This window comes from Coregonus lavaretus, assembly GCF_964263955.1.
Source record: "Coregonus lavaretus genome assembly, chromosome: 13".
Taxonomy (NCBI): domain Eukaryota; kingdom Metazoa; phylum Chordata; class Actinopteri; order Salmoniformes; family Salmonidae; genus Coregonus; species Coregonus lavaretus.
In genome coordinates this window covers 22,829,621-22,845,805 of record NC_140000.1, presented here as the reverse complement: position 1 = coordinate 22,845,805, position 16,185 = coordinate 22,829,621, and the positions used below count along the sequence as shown (strand labels likewise).

General features: G+C 39.9%; 1 protein-coding gene across 1 annotated transcript; it reads left to right on the top strand.

Moving 5' to 3' along the window:
• Positions 1-335: 335 nt before the first annotated feature.
• LOC311140374 (ras-related protein Rab-11A-like) lies at positions 336-9,055 on the top strand. Its single transcript, XM_084175403.1, has 5 exons — positions 336-891; positions 3,572-3,767; positions 4,230-4,423; positions 5,394-5,474; positions 7,254-9,055. The coding sequence occupies exons 1-5, from the start codon at positions 852-854 to the stop codon at positions 7,391-7,393; spliced, it is 651 nt and encodes a 216-aa protein (XP_084031529.1). The 5' UTR covers positions 336-851; the 3' UTR covers positions 7,394-9,055.
• The last annotated feature ends 7,130 nt before the right edge of the window (positions 9,056-16,185 follow it).

Here is a 16,185-nt window from a genome sequence, read left to right as displayed (position 1 = left end):
TTGTAAAGCACTTTTTTCAGACCCAAGGCGCATATATATATATATTTTTTTTTAAATAGACCGATAGGCCTACATCCAGATTGAAAAAAATGAATATATTTAGATAGCCTACAGTTCACGTGCGGCAGTGCTGTGATGTCATTATGATACTGTGCCAAGGATCCATTAAACCTGAGGCTCATGGTGCTTTCACGACAACTGGGAACTCGGAAGAAACGTGGTCAAATCCTGACGTCAGTGATCTTCAGGTCGGAAAGTTGGAGCTGTAGAAAGAGGTTTGAGTTCCCGACTTGGAATTCCGAGTGTTGTATGAACGTTCAAAACGATTTTTTCCCAGTCGGAACTCGTTTTTTTCCGAGTTCCCAGTTGTTTTGAACGCGGCATCAGCATACCTGGAAAGGCTTGAGATTGAAGACGTCACCCAAAAGTCGATGAGTAGGATCGATGGAGGCAAATCATGAATGACAAAAAAGTAGACCAATCACAGGAAAGTCAGTGACAGGTATCTGTCGTCGACTGGCCAGTTGAAACTGGGTAAAGGGCGGGGCTAGAGACTCAACGTTACGTCGCTCGGAAATGGCAAGTGGTAGGGAAGAGGAGTCGAAAGTTTGTGGAAGATAGTTTGTTGTCTTTTAACATTTCACAGTATAATAGGAGACATATAGTCGAATAATATATTAGGACATAACGTCAGGATATTAGAGGTGTTGACCTTTTTGACTCGGTTGTTCGTTCTGAGGAAGCGGTCGGTCGCGAGATAAATGGTCAAGAAGTTTTCTCGAATTGAAAAGAAAAACCACCACGGGAGGGTTTGAACGTTTCACTTTTCCGTAGGTAGAAACGTTGAAGAAATGACGAATAGAGAAGACGAATATGACTATCTTTTCAAAGGTGAGTGTGTTTACGATACTAGGACATTGCCATTTTGTTCAGCACCACACCGCTTTCAATGTAATACATTTCATTTGTCGCTGCTTCCGCCCTGTCAAAAGTAATCGGACTGTGTTGCTACAACTATGTAACGAGCGCTGCCAAAATCAATTCTCAATGACACGATGAAATGCGTAGCAGTACCAGTTACAGTAAAAACTTCACTCTGAATTGCTACAACCATTTTGTTACAATTTAGTATAAATATGGCTACAGCTGTGTAGTAGGCTAAGTTAGTTGATTGCAACAGCACTGCACACTGACCGTTAATAAGCACCAAGTATCCAGTAAATGACATCTGTTGTTTAGTCGTCTTGTGGTGGGCCAATGACGCAATCATCAGGAGAGGAAGTATTGGTCAACAGGGGTCATATAGCCCACTGACTGTGGCACTATGACACTTCAAAATACTACATTTACTCAAGCTGATTGCCCTAAGGTGACCACATGGTTTAGCCTTTAAGCACCATTCTGTTTGTAGGGATTCCATTGACCTGGTATATTGGTGAGTCACACTGGGTTTAGAGAAAGCTGTCATCTCCACGATCTGTTTATATCTGAATGAAGTGGAGTAAAGATGACCTTGGCCTAATGATTCCTAATTCATCTAACAGATAGCACAGAGTGAAAGCTTATTGGCCCCTACTCAACATGACCTTATGTTCTATGTTGTCTAGTTGTACCTTTCCCAGACTTTTCTGTGCACATGCACTGTAGCCTATTGTTAGACCTACATATGAGAATGTGTAGGCCTACATTTTTAGGAATACATCAACAATTGGTATGTTACAATAATAGCAAATTCTTTTTTCTCTACAAATGTTTCCCCTTTGTTCCCCTGTACTTACACTAACTACTTCCCATGTGGGTTGTCTTGTCCTGGACAAAGGGACATGAAGTGCACAGGGTCCTTTGTTCAAATGTAGAACCCCAAACAGGCATGGGTTGTCAAACTGGAAAGACTTGCATGAATCAAGTGAGTGTTTGTTTGTCTGTGTGTGTCCCTATACAGAAGGGCCCTGACAGTAGGGAAGATGAGCATAACTTCACTATCAGTTAAAATGCCTTGAGTGCTGTCCAAATAGCACGATTATCTGAATTCAGTGGAACACTGCTAGAACACACTGCCCCATAGAGCATAAAGTGAGGACTGTCAGTAGGCCACATAACCAGTAGGTTCCTCCCCCTCCAGTTTCCTGCTTTTAATTGCGGTCTTTACTGCACCCCTCACTGTTTAGGCATGAGTCAGTCAGGTGAGCGGGTTGAATCACTGCTCCCGACTAAGAGCCTGTAAGTGTTGCACAGCAAGTTGACCAGCTTTCTTGTTGAAATGACTCCTACTGAGTGTTCTCTTTACAAATAAACATATGCTCTCTTGTTGATTTGACTTCCAGATAAGATAGGCCTACTTAAAATAACTTCCTTATACTGTATTGGGAAATAGAATTTAGATTTTGAAGGAAGCTAGACTACACTGTTTAGGCCTAGGCTATGTAGTGATGGCGACCAAGAATAGAACAATGGTTGTAGCTTTAGAACTCTGGAATGCAGCCTACACAATACCGTAGACTAAATTGGTGATATTATGTTTCTGGTGACAAGTACACTGAAAGTTACATAATGCTTTTGTTCGTTCCTCAGCCACCGTATTATCACTGTTACCAGAAAGGCTAGTCAATGGGAATTGTAGTTCAGAGTCCTTCTTGCAACTGACAAGGATTTTCTTGGAACTATAAAGTCCCAGTTCTCATGTTGCTAACTGATGTGGAGAGTTGCCGATGGATTGCCTGTGGAACAAGTGAACTTTTGTTAGGTTCTCCTAGCTTGAGTCAGTCAGCACAATCGTCAATTGGTAGACAGGTTTCTACCTGTCTGTTGCACCACTGTAGCATTTTCATGTGATGAGCTTCCATGCTTAGCTTGTATGATTAACACAGCCTACATTCTGTGGGAGTGGGAGATGTGTCAATAAGACCTCGTCAACACACAACCAGTTCCTATTTCCTAATAACAGGGTGGTGAGCTTTGAGTTAGGATTTTCCTCCTGACTCACCTGGATTTCAGTCATTGTAAAATCCTCTTTCCCAACACACCCCCACCTTGTGTTTGGAAATGAACGGGTGTCAAAACGGGAACAGATGCCAAATGTTTCATTGCTCCATAAGGGCAGGGTTCAGTGGATAGGCTGAACTACACAAGGCCTCATCTTCTTTGTCAATTAAATCAAACTTTGGTTATTCATGACAATACTTAGCCTAGGCGCTACACTACCTCACGAAGTTTGAAACGTCACGTCATGGGTCTTTGTCAAAAGCAAAAACAAGCCAGATGGCCTGTATTTTGCACAAATATTGTTTATTGAACTACAGTCAAGTACAGTCAGGCCTTCTCAGTAGACTGTTAATCACTAACAGAGCAGTAGACGCATGGCGCAATGCTCTTAGACCCCAATCAGGAGCTGTCGTATCTTCTACCATGATTTTCTTTGTCAGACCTGTTTTTTACCCCCACTGAGTGTTCCTGTTCCTACATTGTAGAAAACAAGTTGTTTGTCGACCCCTGTACAGTGGGTAACGTACTGTATTGTTATTCTGGTGGTGTCTGTCTGACTCATGCCCTCGCTCCTCTCTCTGTGCTCCAGTGGTGCTGATTGGGGACTCTGGAGTGGGGAAGAGTAACCTGCTGTCCCGCTTCACCCGCAACGAGTTCAGCCTGGAGAGCAAGAGCACCATTGGGGTGGAGTTTGCCACGCGCAGCATCCATGTGGAGAGCAAGACCGTCAAGGCCCAGATCTGGGACACGGCAGGACAGGAGCGCTACAGAGCCATCACCTCCGCGTGAGTATTAACACAGCTCGAACACGTAGTGATTTGTTTGTTTTGGGTCTGTCTGCCAGGCACCTGTGACATATTGGCAGCGTTTACACAGGCAGCCCAATTCTGATTATCTTTTTTAGCTAATTGGTCTTTTGACAATCAGATCAGCTCTGAAAAAGATCTGATGGGATTGGTCAAAAAACCCAATTAGTGGGGGGAAAAGATCAGAATTGGGTTTCCTGTGTAAACGCAGCCATTGAGGATGTTTGTACATGCAGAACATTCCAGCCTATTTCTGCTAATTTTCCAATTTTCTCATCTTGTTGACAACTTTGAGCACTTTGCTTATGATGTATGCAATAGCATTTCATCTAGGGAATGACTAACTAAATGTACCAATCCATTGACTCAGCCAATGCTCTGGTGTTCTGTCCACTACTGCTCCCAGTAACACTTAGTTCCCTCCTCCTGTCCTCTGTGTAGGTACTACCGTGGGGCAGTGGGGGCTCTGCTGGTGTACGACATCGCCAAGCACCTGACGTATGAAAACGCTGAACGCTGGTTGAAGGAGCTGCAGGACCACGCTGACAGCAACATTGTCATCATGCTGGTGGGCAACAAGAGTGACCTGCGCCACCTCAGGGCCGTGCCCACGGACGAGGCCAAGGCCTTGGCAGGTACCCTCACATCAACTAGTTTTATAGCCATCTAGTTGATCTGTTTGTTTATTCTACTACAGCAGCATTACCTTGCCAAGAGGACAGTACAGGAGAGTTGTTTCTCCCTCGATAAGTTTTGCTTTTTATTCGCAATAGCAGTGGACATAAAGTGATACAGCAAGCTGAACAACAACACAATACCAATGTTTTGATAAGCATTACCATAATCTTGCTTTCAAAATTGGAACAAGAACATTTCAAAAATAATCTGGGGCTGGGGAAAGTGATGCACCTGAGCCTCCCAATGGACAAGGGAATGCCCTCCACTGTCAGTCACTGTCTGCTTTCCCCTTAGGGGCTGCTCTTTGATGTAGAGACAACAGAGCTCCCATCAGGCTGCCTCTGTCAGTGATTAACAGCCCATGGTTCTGAATGCACATTCCCAGCAATTGGAAAAAAAGCCAGTCGAGTTGACTCCATTATGATTTTAGCTTCTCTCCACACTCCAATGTGACATTTCCAACTTATCACACTTCTCCTTTGTTGTAGCTCTGCATAATAGTTTTCAAGTGTTTACTTAAGACCTTGAGTCTTAGTTCATGCATGGAATACACTTTGACTTGTAAATTGCTCTTGATAAGAGTGGCTGATGTATATGAACAAATGGAATTGTCCTTGTGATGGCCAAGCCAGACTGGAAGGCGTCATTGTGTAGAGCAAAACAACATACCATGTAAAACCACAGGCTCTCATTCAATTTCTGCTATTGATTTGTCACCAGGGTTGGCTTATGCAGCACTACTACAAAGGGTCATCGACATCATGCCATTTCTATTTGCTCTATCAGTTAGCCTACACTGTGGTGACTGTTGCAAAAAGCCTCATTGCTGATGTATAGTGACTGGATAGCTGTTTTATGAAGTGCCTACTAGTATGGACAATGAATATGACCTGTGAGTGTGTGTGTGTCCCCCCCCGTTTTCTACAGAGAAGCATGGACTGTCTTTCCTGGAGACCTCGGCGTTAGACTCCTCTAATGTGGAGCTGGCTTTCCAGACCACTCTCACAGGTTAGTGTACAATATACCATGCAATACTGCCTACCATACACATTGGGACTGCTTGTGATTTTAATAAGGGGCAATTCCATCGTTACGGAATTACACTGTGACGATTTTTCACTTTAAAATGTATGCCAAACAAAAACCATTGATTTAAAAGTTTAACAAACCATACAACTCTATGCACAGTAACTACTTTGAACAATTTATACAGTATAAAATAACATTTATTGGAAACGGTAAATTACGGTAAAATCTCCCTCAGTTTTATTCTGTTACCAAACTTTGTATCTGCGCAGTTCTTCCTGCAAATGTGTTTTTGTAAAAGTTTCTGTGGAAATTGTTAAAATTAGTCTTTATGCATAGTGTTCTATGGTTTGTTCATCATTGAAATCAATGTTTTTTTTTTTGGTATACATTTTAAAGTGGAATTGCCCCAAACTGCAACTTGTGTTCACCCTGTAGTGCACACAGAATCATGCCATCTTGTGAAAGAGCTGGCCTACTCTAACACTTAAAAGGCTTAAAAAGAGTTGCTAGTCCAAGTAAAGGTCTCTCCTATATTAACGGCCATACCAAACGTTTCTGTAGTTTTTATATATATATTATTTGTACTCTGAGAGCTTTGTAGTCCATTTGTTCAGCACTGACTTATCTTCCACCAATAGATGGCAGCAAAATCCAGGTTATTACGAGGCATCTACTGTAAGATTACTCTGCAGGTCAAAAGCATCTGTAATTGGCACACTCAGACACTCCCACTTTGTGTGAGCCTCAATCAGATCTGATGTTTGCCAGGAAACCACTAAAGCATTTATTTTTGGTACTTTGGAATGCAAATATGAGCTTTCCAGGTGTCTCATCGTTTAGTCCCTCATACCCAGAACTCACATTAAGTACCTCTACAAGAGCAACTTACTGAGAAGCATTGACTTATTAGCCACACCTTAGAAATGCCTTGTTAAGGCATGGCTGCTATAAAATAGAAAAATGAGCAACGGCCGACTCAGAAACCCAAGAGTGTCTGAGGAACAAGCCTCTCACTGAGTGAGGCCTTCAAATCAATTGCTATAGGGCTGTCAGCATGCTCCCTGCTATTTGTGTTCTGCTTTCCCCCCTCCACATTAGCAAGAGATTCTGCCTGCATTTGTACAATTAGTCATTCTACTCTTCAACCAATTTTTTATTCATAGAAACTTCAAACCAACTAGGCCCATTGAGCTAACGATAGTTCTAATTAGCTCATTTAAGAGAGGAGAACAGAGCGCATAGCAGTGTGCTCAAACACAGCCATGTAGGAATTGAACTCCCTGACCCAGGAAGCATGCTGACTAGCTAGTGGTTGACATACCAGGTCAAGGGTTAGTTGAGGTCGTCTTGTCTGCTCGTTTTCACTGTAGGTTTTCAATGTCTTGCTAATTTTGAGGTAGGGAACTGCCTTGGGGATTCACCAGCCAGTCAGTGGCATGTATGAGTCAGTCTGAAGTTAGTTTGGCGTGCCAGACTCGAGTAATCCTAGGGAAGGTGCAGAAGTTCAGTCCCCAGGAGCCACAGTGTGCTGCTGTGTGGTTTCTATGACAACTTGTCTCCATTTTATGTTTGTTTTGGTATTTATTTACACAATCCTGGAAAGTGAAATGCTGTTTGGTCCCCATTGCATGACCGTCTTGTTCTCAGTTTTGTATCTGCTGTAGTCCTTGACGAAACACTCTCCCGTTCTCCTCACCTAACAACCCAACAGCAACTGTTATCTGTGTCCTCACCTGTCTGTCTGTCCGTCTGCTGCAGCCATCTACAACATCGTGTCCCAGAGGCAGATGTCGGGCCGCAGCGACGCCGACTTCTTGCCCAACTCCAATGTGGTGCCAATCACGGTGCAGCCCACGCAGAACGCTGCCAAGTCGAGTGCCTGCTGCCAGAACAACTGAGGCCTCGCCACCGCCAGGGAGAGTCAGGGACAGACAGGTAGACGGGGAGGGAGGACTGGGAGACAAGGAGGAGAAACCGAGAGACAAGGATACAGGCAGACAGAAACGGGGGGAGTGATACAAAGGGAGGCAAAAGGACAGAAAGACAGGCAGACAAAGGGGGGCAGCCAGATGTTTCCATAGCCTCTGTTTGCATTGTTTCCTCTGAGAAGTCTGTCCCGATCTAATTCAATAAGCTTTATGGTTACGCCTTGGCTTGATCGGTTTTAAATATGAAAAAGGACTTGAATTGAATTAATTTATATGAATTGAGAAATTGAGCATGTTAGGGTATGGTCCGCCATATCTTTCCACAGTTTTTGTCTCACTCATTGTGAACTGATCCCCCATTGTCAGCTCAATTTAATAAGCCTGTGAACACACCCAATTCCCCAGAACAGAAAAGGGGCAATAACCCCCCCCATTGTCAGTCAGCTCCTCCCAAACGTATTTGAGTTTGTCCCAATGATATTTATTTAACACTATATTGAGGTCTTGTTTGACCAAAGGGTTTGTGCTAACATGCAACACTGGGTGGTTTTGATCTGAAGCTGCTTACTAATAATGAAGTGTGTCCTCTCTCTTTCTGTTCTTGATTTCACTGGTAATCAAATCCTTTTTTGATGGAGTCATTAAATGTAACTACCCTTGGCTAATGGGGAAACGCGGAGATAAGCCATCTCATCCCAAATGTACCTGGTCGAATATGTCAGGCCAATCTAAACTGCACAAAATGGGGGTCCGTGGAGGTAACTTTTCATGTCCATTTTATCAGTGCACTTCGACTTCCCTTTAAGTTATTACACAGAATAAAGTTTGCTCTTCAGATTTTTTTTGTGATCAACATTTTCACCCCTCCTCCCTCAAACCCATTACAAAGTACTTTGTGCACAGCAATATTTCTCACATAGGCCTATGTCTTTTTTGCAAACAAACCAGTCCTGCTCTTTTGGGTGTTTTTCTGTTTAACTGAATTGCTGTCGCTTTCCCCATGGCTGTGTAGATATGGGAGGGTGATGAGGGGATATTGGTTGGAGGGGTGGTGGTCATAAACCATGGTCTCTGAGTGGAGCCCTCCCTGCTGCCTGCTGTCCTGGATGGATGGACAGCTCATGTTGCAGGAGATGGGTAGTAAGGGCACTCAGCCTTGCCCGCTGCTGGGTGTCTGATGTACACAAGATGGCTTGTTTTACTGTAAATGAACTCCTTCACTGCCCACCCCCCCTTATCCACTGTATGTAACTGGAACAGTATAATGCCTTCTGGGATATCTCTTAAGAGTGTCCCAGGTCTCTTTTTATGGTTATATTTTCTGTTTTTTCTGGGTGTGTGTAGTTCTGTCAGTAGGTTGGTAAGAGTAAGCACTAGGGAGGATACTAGCCCTTATAGATCTGCTAGTTTGGCAAAAGAGGGGAGGTGTGGGGAAAGTTTCAGTGTGCCTTTACCACAGCCGAAGGTCAACAGTGTAAACAGTCATTATCCTGCTGAGTTTTTTCCCCAACAACACTGCTTTTTTCCTTGTGGCATTCCCAATAGTACATTGGGTGGTAAAGGTTAGAGGTTTTAATGTTAATTCTCGTGTATAGTTGGATTGCATATGTATAAATAAATTTCATTTCTTAAGTCTTGCTCCTTTATTTTATGCCTTAATCATATGCCTTATTTGTACCTACTTTTTCATTGAAAAATCACATACTGTGGAATTACTGTATGGTACTTTGGCTACACTTAACTTATGGTACTAGTTTGCTATTTCACAACTGCAACTTTTTTTTTAATACTCATAAGACAAAGCAAAATCCATCGGAGATGATTTCATTTTTGTTTTATTAGAAACATTTACAATACATCTTTGAAAAAATAACAGAAACCAAAACTAATATGGTGCAGATACAATAATAAAATGTCAAAGAAATTATTCACAAAAACATGTGCTAAGAAATAAACCTGCAATATCACATGCCTCTTGTGGGCATGACACACTGTAACAGTTCAAAGAAGACTTTTTATTTTATCAAAGTGACGGCCAGCCACATGGCAAACCCTCTCTCACTGATCACAGAGAAACCAGAAACTAAAGCCAGGAGATGCTGACCCAAAACTAATGCACTAAGACCACTATAAGACCGGTATGAAACACTTCTACGGTGCCGGGAGAATCTGAAGAAACACTACCAAAGACAAACTGTCAGACTGCAATGGGCCCTTCAGAAGAGGACGACGTTAAGGCCAGAAGGTCATTTCAGTTCCCATGCTTCTGTCAGTGGTGGCGGAAAATATACCGTCCTGACATGTTGAATTGTACGACAAAGGTTCACTTTTAACTACCTAGTTGAGATTAAATGAATACATTTTAGGTTCATCCATATGTGAAGGAATGACAACCAAGCTTTCTTCCCCTTTTATAGAACTGGGATGAGAAAATGAAAAGGGTAAAATATTGACAGTGTCACATGGGGACTGAAATGGCCTCTCTTTGCTTCACATGAACCACTTGTCCTTTTTTCTGTTTCTGAAGAGGCGCCAACTATGAAAATCTACAAGGAACAAACAGCCCCAGACCCCTTGTGTTAAAACAAAACACATAGGATCTGTGGTGTTTATCCAGTCTAGGTGACCATACAAGATACATGCAAACTAGTACGGATATGAATGTGTTGGTGTGTGTGTGGCTGGTTACCATAGATCTACTACACAGTGTGCCTATGTGCTAAACTATTGATCACTCAGCTCAGTTCTCACCCTGTCATGTTTTCACGAAGAAACTTGAGCCCAATTTTAAGGTAATCATTCATTAAGGCTTTGATTATGTCCTCTCTTGCCTTACCAATCACAAAGGGTCCCAAGTTGTAGACATATGAATGTGTGTGGATCTGTATACGTTACATGTGCCCCTGTGGGACACCTGAATCACTCGTTCTCAGCATTGTAATCACAACTGAAGCTGTGTTCGCATAAAAAGTTAGAGATTAATAAAAGCAAGTTAAGACTCCAGAGGAAATGTGTAATGGGGCCAGTCAGTATGGGGTTAGTCAAAGGGGAAAAGGTAAGCAACCAGCATAGAGAAAGAGTGCTGATGCAAGAAATTAATGTGTAATTGAGACACAAAATTGATGCTCAGTGACTAAAATACCTCAAAATCCTAAAAATATTATATTATTTTCTGTCATAATTCCACTGTGAATGCACTGGTGTTCTTTGAAATAGTGCATATCGGAAGTTAAAATATAAGCTATGGGGAACCCACATCAACTCTTATTTCATTTACAATGAAATACAGTGTGGAGGTGAGTCCATAACTTTCATAAATAAAACTTATTTTATTTTTTAAACCGTTAGTAGAAACCAACTTTCCTGTGTTTAGAAATATATTAACTTCTTGTATTTTTAATTAAAAAACAAATTTCTTGAGGTTACTCATAAATATGTTTTCTTCATTTTAAGATTTTCATAAATAACATCCAGAAACTGACTTATTCCTCATCTTTCTATGAAATAATAACCCATGTTAGCAAAATAGATTTAAGAAACTGTAATAAGATTACTTTTTTTAAGTTGCTTTCTATAAATGTATGTGGAAGAACTCAAATATAGTCTGCGGTGAAACCTTCTCACAAATTCTTTCCAGCTCACTTTAAAATTGATCAACCATAAGGTAAAAGGAGTGCACTGGTAATTTATTTTACATTCAAATGCATTACTTGCTCATCTTGTGATTATGATAGGTTGAAATAATTGCTTAAGTGCATCAATTTAAAGGATTTCCTATCACTCCTTGAAAGGGGCGCTACTATTATTATACATAATGCATAACGAGTTGTACATTTGTTAAAGAGACGAAAACTGTTCAGTTTCTACGGTTACTATTATAGTATGCTTAATTTATTGTAAAGAACACTAACAATTGAAGAAAATAGTTAATGAAATAGACATCCCCCTAAGAGTTATCTCACCGCCATCTTTGTTTCTCCACTAAATGAAGTGGAGTACTTCCTATACTGGGTGAGTGGGTGCATATATCAAGCTATACCTCATCTTATAAGACAGTCATTATTTTAATTTCTATATCAATTACACCTCAAGGTAAATATATGGAATTAAATATATGTCCATCTTAATTTCTTTTAAAGCTTTTTATACACCTTGTGGTTATGTTGATGAAATATGTTAATGCCATGGGATCTTCATTTTACTGTTACTCTTATGTACTGTACTAAACTTCAGCTATCATACTTCAACATGGAGAATAAAGTTAACTATAAACAATATTAAATTAAAACCACAGTATTCTTTTTGAACTCTAACAAAGGTACTGCAGGGTATTTGTATAATCTTAACAACTTTCTTATGCATTATTCAACTATTGTTCAGTCTGGGGTCTTTGAGACAAATCTAGCCCTTCAGCTGCAATTCAACATGAATTTTAACAGAATTGTAAACAAATACAAATCTTTCTTTTTCTCATTTAGTATGTGTTCCTGCCCCATTCTGAAGAAACATCAACTTTCCAAGACAAGTCTTTTCACATTAAGAGCTGTGATGATTAAACATAACTTATTGACATCATTATTCATAAATCTAAGTTGGCAATAATACCAATATAAATAAAACTTAAGAGGGTGATGCATTAGGATTGGTGTCTTTGGGCAGTGATTGGGTATTTGATCACTGAAGCTCCTGTAGCATAAAAAAAAAGACCAAACTGAAACAGGATGTCTTTTTGAGACAAGCTCCATTTCACAGATATTGACTGAAGCTTGTATGACTTTTGACAAAACTATCACTAGTGGGTTATTAAAAATGAAAGCTGATTATTATTGTACTGACCTCAGCCACCTTCATCAATAAATCCAAACTATCATAAGGGGGAAATGTGTTAACATTCGTAGAATTATTAGCTTATGATTAGCAATATAATTACTATAGATGTCCTCGAACCTCTCCCAAGGTTTTGTTCTTTGGCTACCTTTGACCTTTTATCTTAAATCAGCTAAAAGCTGGATAATGACAACTACTTATAACAGACAGCATAAAGAAATAATTAAATTGTGCCATCAAATCAGCTACAAAACATGTTTTGGAACCAATCTAAAAACTGAAATATATTCTCATGATATGCTTATGGTAACTATAAATGTTTCTCCCTAAACATAAATAAATACAGAGTAATACATGTTAAATAAATGCTACATTCTCAAGTGATGAAAATGTTTGGCTCAATGCATTGGGCATCAGAATACGTTCTTATGGAAGAGGTCTTCGACAGATCCTATGGAAGTAATCCAACCTTCTGTCTTACTATTGTGTCTACTTTAGTGTGTGATTTAAGTTGTCACTTAGACACCAATCTATCACCATAGGAGTTATGAATTCCTGCTTTTGACAGACAGGAAATGCCTCAATTGTTAATGTTATGTTCTTGAAATGCATTGTATGTTTACACTGAAAAGCTTACTTTTACAATGCAATTGGTTTCTTCCAAATAATAGGTATTGTGTTCTCAAAATTCCACAGATACTAAGAGGAGGGAATCTTGAGGTTGCACTGGTGTTGGCACACCCTGTATTTGAGGTATGCTTGCAGTCATTAATATTCAATGTGAAAAATACGGGATTAAGCAGTCAAAAATTACTAAAAGCAAGACGTAGGAAAGCAACAAAAACATGCTCTTGTGCCTGAAACTGTTGCTAATTAATTACATTTCTCATCCTACATTGGCATAAATCCATATGCATTTTTAGAAGATATTAGACAAAAATGGAATAATATTAAAATGAATCAAGGTTGCGTTCTGGATGGCGCTGAATTCTATGAACTTACTAAACTGGCTCTTTTGTTTACTGTTGCAGTATTGACATTATTGCTTTTCATCCTAATGTACATAAAACCTGATTCATCCAAAGGGATCTAGGAATATTTTAGAACACGTCTTTACATATTTGAGAGAATGTATCGGTATATGTCAGTGGAATCATCAATACAGCACTGTATTCATCATTACAGTATGTGGTATTATGGTATTCTTATCTATATATTTGACTTGATATGGTATTCTTATCTATATATTTGACGATGAAATGCTTCAATTTATTAGATCCATACATATAAGTAGCCTATCAATATACGTCTTTATGTTTAAGGATGAGGGGACATTATATAGAGATATATACACTACCAGTCAAAAGTTTGGACACATCTACTCATTCAAGGGTTTTTCTTTATTTGTACTATTTTGTACATTGTAGAATAATAGTGAAGACATCAAATCTATGAAATAACACATATGGAATCATGTAGTAACCAAAGAAGTGTTAAACAAATCAAAATATATTTTATATTTGAGATTCTTCAAATAGACACCCTTTGCCTTGATGACAGCTTTGCGCACTCTTGGCATTCTCTCAACCAGCTTCATGAGGTAGTCACCTGGAATGCATTTGAATTAAAAGGTGTGCCTTCTTAAAAGTTAATTTGTGGAATTTCTTTCCTTCTTAATACGTTTGAGCCAATCAGTTGTGTTGTGACAAGGTAGGGGGGGGGTATACAGAAGATAGCCCTACTTGGTAATAGACCAAGTACATATTATGGCAAGAACAGCTCAAATAATCAAAGAGAAATGACAGTCCATCATTACTTTAAGACATGAAGGTCAGTCAATACGGAAAATTTCAAGAACTTTGAACGTTTCTTCAAGTGCAGTCGCAAAAACCATCAAGCACTATGATGAAACTGGCTCTCATGAGGACCGCCACAGGAATGGAAGACCCAGAGTTACCTCTGCTGCAGAGGATAAGTTCATTAGAGTTACCAGCCTCAGAAATTGCAGCCCAAATAAATGCTTCACAGAGTTCAAGTCACAGACACATCTCAACATCAACTGTTCAGAGGGGACTGTGTGAATCAGGCCTTCATGGTCGAATTGCTGCAAAGAAACCACTACTAAAGGACACCAATAATAAGAAGAGACCTGCTTGGGCCAAGAAACACGAGCAATGGACATTAGACCGGTGGAAATGTATCCTTTGGTCTGGAGTCCAAATTTGAGATTTTTGGTTCCAATCGTCGTGTCTTTGTGAGACGGTGTGGGTGAACGGATGATCTCTGCATGTGTAGTTCCCACCGTAAAGCATGGAGGAGGAGGAGTTATGGTGTGGGGGTGCTTTGCTGGTGACTCTGTCTGTGATTTATTTAGAATTCAAGGCACACTTAAACAGCATGGCTACCACAGCATTCTGCAGCGATACGCCATCCCATCTGGTTTGGGCTTAGTGGGACTATCATTTGTTTTTCAACAGGACAATGGCCCAACACACCTCCAGGCTGTGTAAGGGTTATTTTACCAAGAAGGAGAGTGATGGAGTGCTGCATCAGATGACCTGGCCTCCACAATCCCCCGACCTCAACCCAATTGAGATGGTTTGGGATGAGTTGGACCGGAGTGTGAAGGAAAAGCAGCCAATAAGTGCTAAGCATATGTGGGAACTCCTTCAAGACTGTTGGAAAAGCATTCCAGGTGAAGTTGGTTGAGAGAATGCCAAGAGTGTGCAAAGCTGTCATCAAGGCAAAGGGTGGCTATTTGAAGAATCTCAAATATAAAATATATTTGGATTTGTTTAACAGTTTTTTGGTTACTACATGATTCCATATGTGTTATTTCATAGTTTTGATGTCTTCACTATTATTCTACAATGTAAAAAATAGTAAAAAATAAAGAAAAACCCTTGAATGAGTAGGTGTGTCCAAACTTCTGACTGGTACTGTATATAAATAAAAGTGATCTTCAAAGTCCATAAACAAACAAATTCAAAAGGATATTTTCACCTTGTAAAAATAATCAAAATCCCACTTATATAGCAGGCATTTGACTGGATGTAAATTACTGATATATATATACACAGATGCGCAGAATCCTTTCTCATAAAGCACAATGCAAATTTCTCCCACAGCCTCTAAAACAGTGAGACTCTCTAAAAAGCCCTCTACATTAAACCAGTGCAAACTCAACCAAGTCATCAGTACTGACTGAATGGATGAGAGGTCTCCCATAATACCACTACTACAAGGAATAACAATAATTATATTATAAAAACATGATAGGGAAACCTTATGTGCATGTCTTTCAAAATCTATGAAGAAATATTCACCATCAGTGGTCGGTTTGGTATTAATTATATGTGTTTTCTCATAATAAGGTGCTTTACTCTATATTTTAATATGAAGTGTTTAAGAGCCTAATTTCCCAATTCCCTTTAATCCCACCCACCCCGGTTGATTCACATTATTTTCTGACAAATAGTTACTTTAAAGTTTTTTTGGGGGGGCAATACTATTGAAGGCCTACTGTATGTCACTAAACGTTTATGCCAAAGTGAAAGCAATATGTATCTTTTAATACAGAATATTAAGGCTTAAAACACAATAAAAAATAATAGAAAATACTATATTCAGTTAACAGCGTTATATTGCCTTGAAATTGTCATTGAAAGTTCAGACCAAACCACTGTGCAATTCTCCCCATTCATAAATAGTCAATTAATTTCTATATATGTAATAGAATTTAGATACTCTGAAAGTACAGTTCTATTTCTTCACAGTCCACGCACAACAGGAGTGGTCTGCTGACAATACAATGGGGGAAAGGGTGGCTCTGTTGCTGCCTAGAGTAGGGACAAGCGTCTATTGTAACTATTCATCATATTTTCATGGACAGAAGTTGAGCAAAAGAGTTCTCCTGAAAAAACGCAATAGAGCGA

Coding starts and splice junctions, on each gene's coding strand:
- LOC311140374 (XM_084175403.1), top strand. CDS start 852: ATGACGAATAGAGAAGACGAATATGACTATCTTTTCAAAG. Junction 892..3,571: donor ATATGACTATCTTTTCAAAG/GTGAGTGTGTTT, acceptor TCTGTGCTCCAG/TGGTGCTGATTGGGGACTCT. Junction 3,768..4,229: donor TACAGAGCCATCACCTCCGC/GTGAGTATTAAC, acceptor TCCTCTGTGTAG/GTACTACCGTGGGGCAGTGG.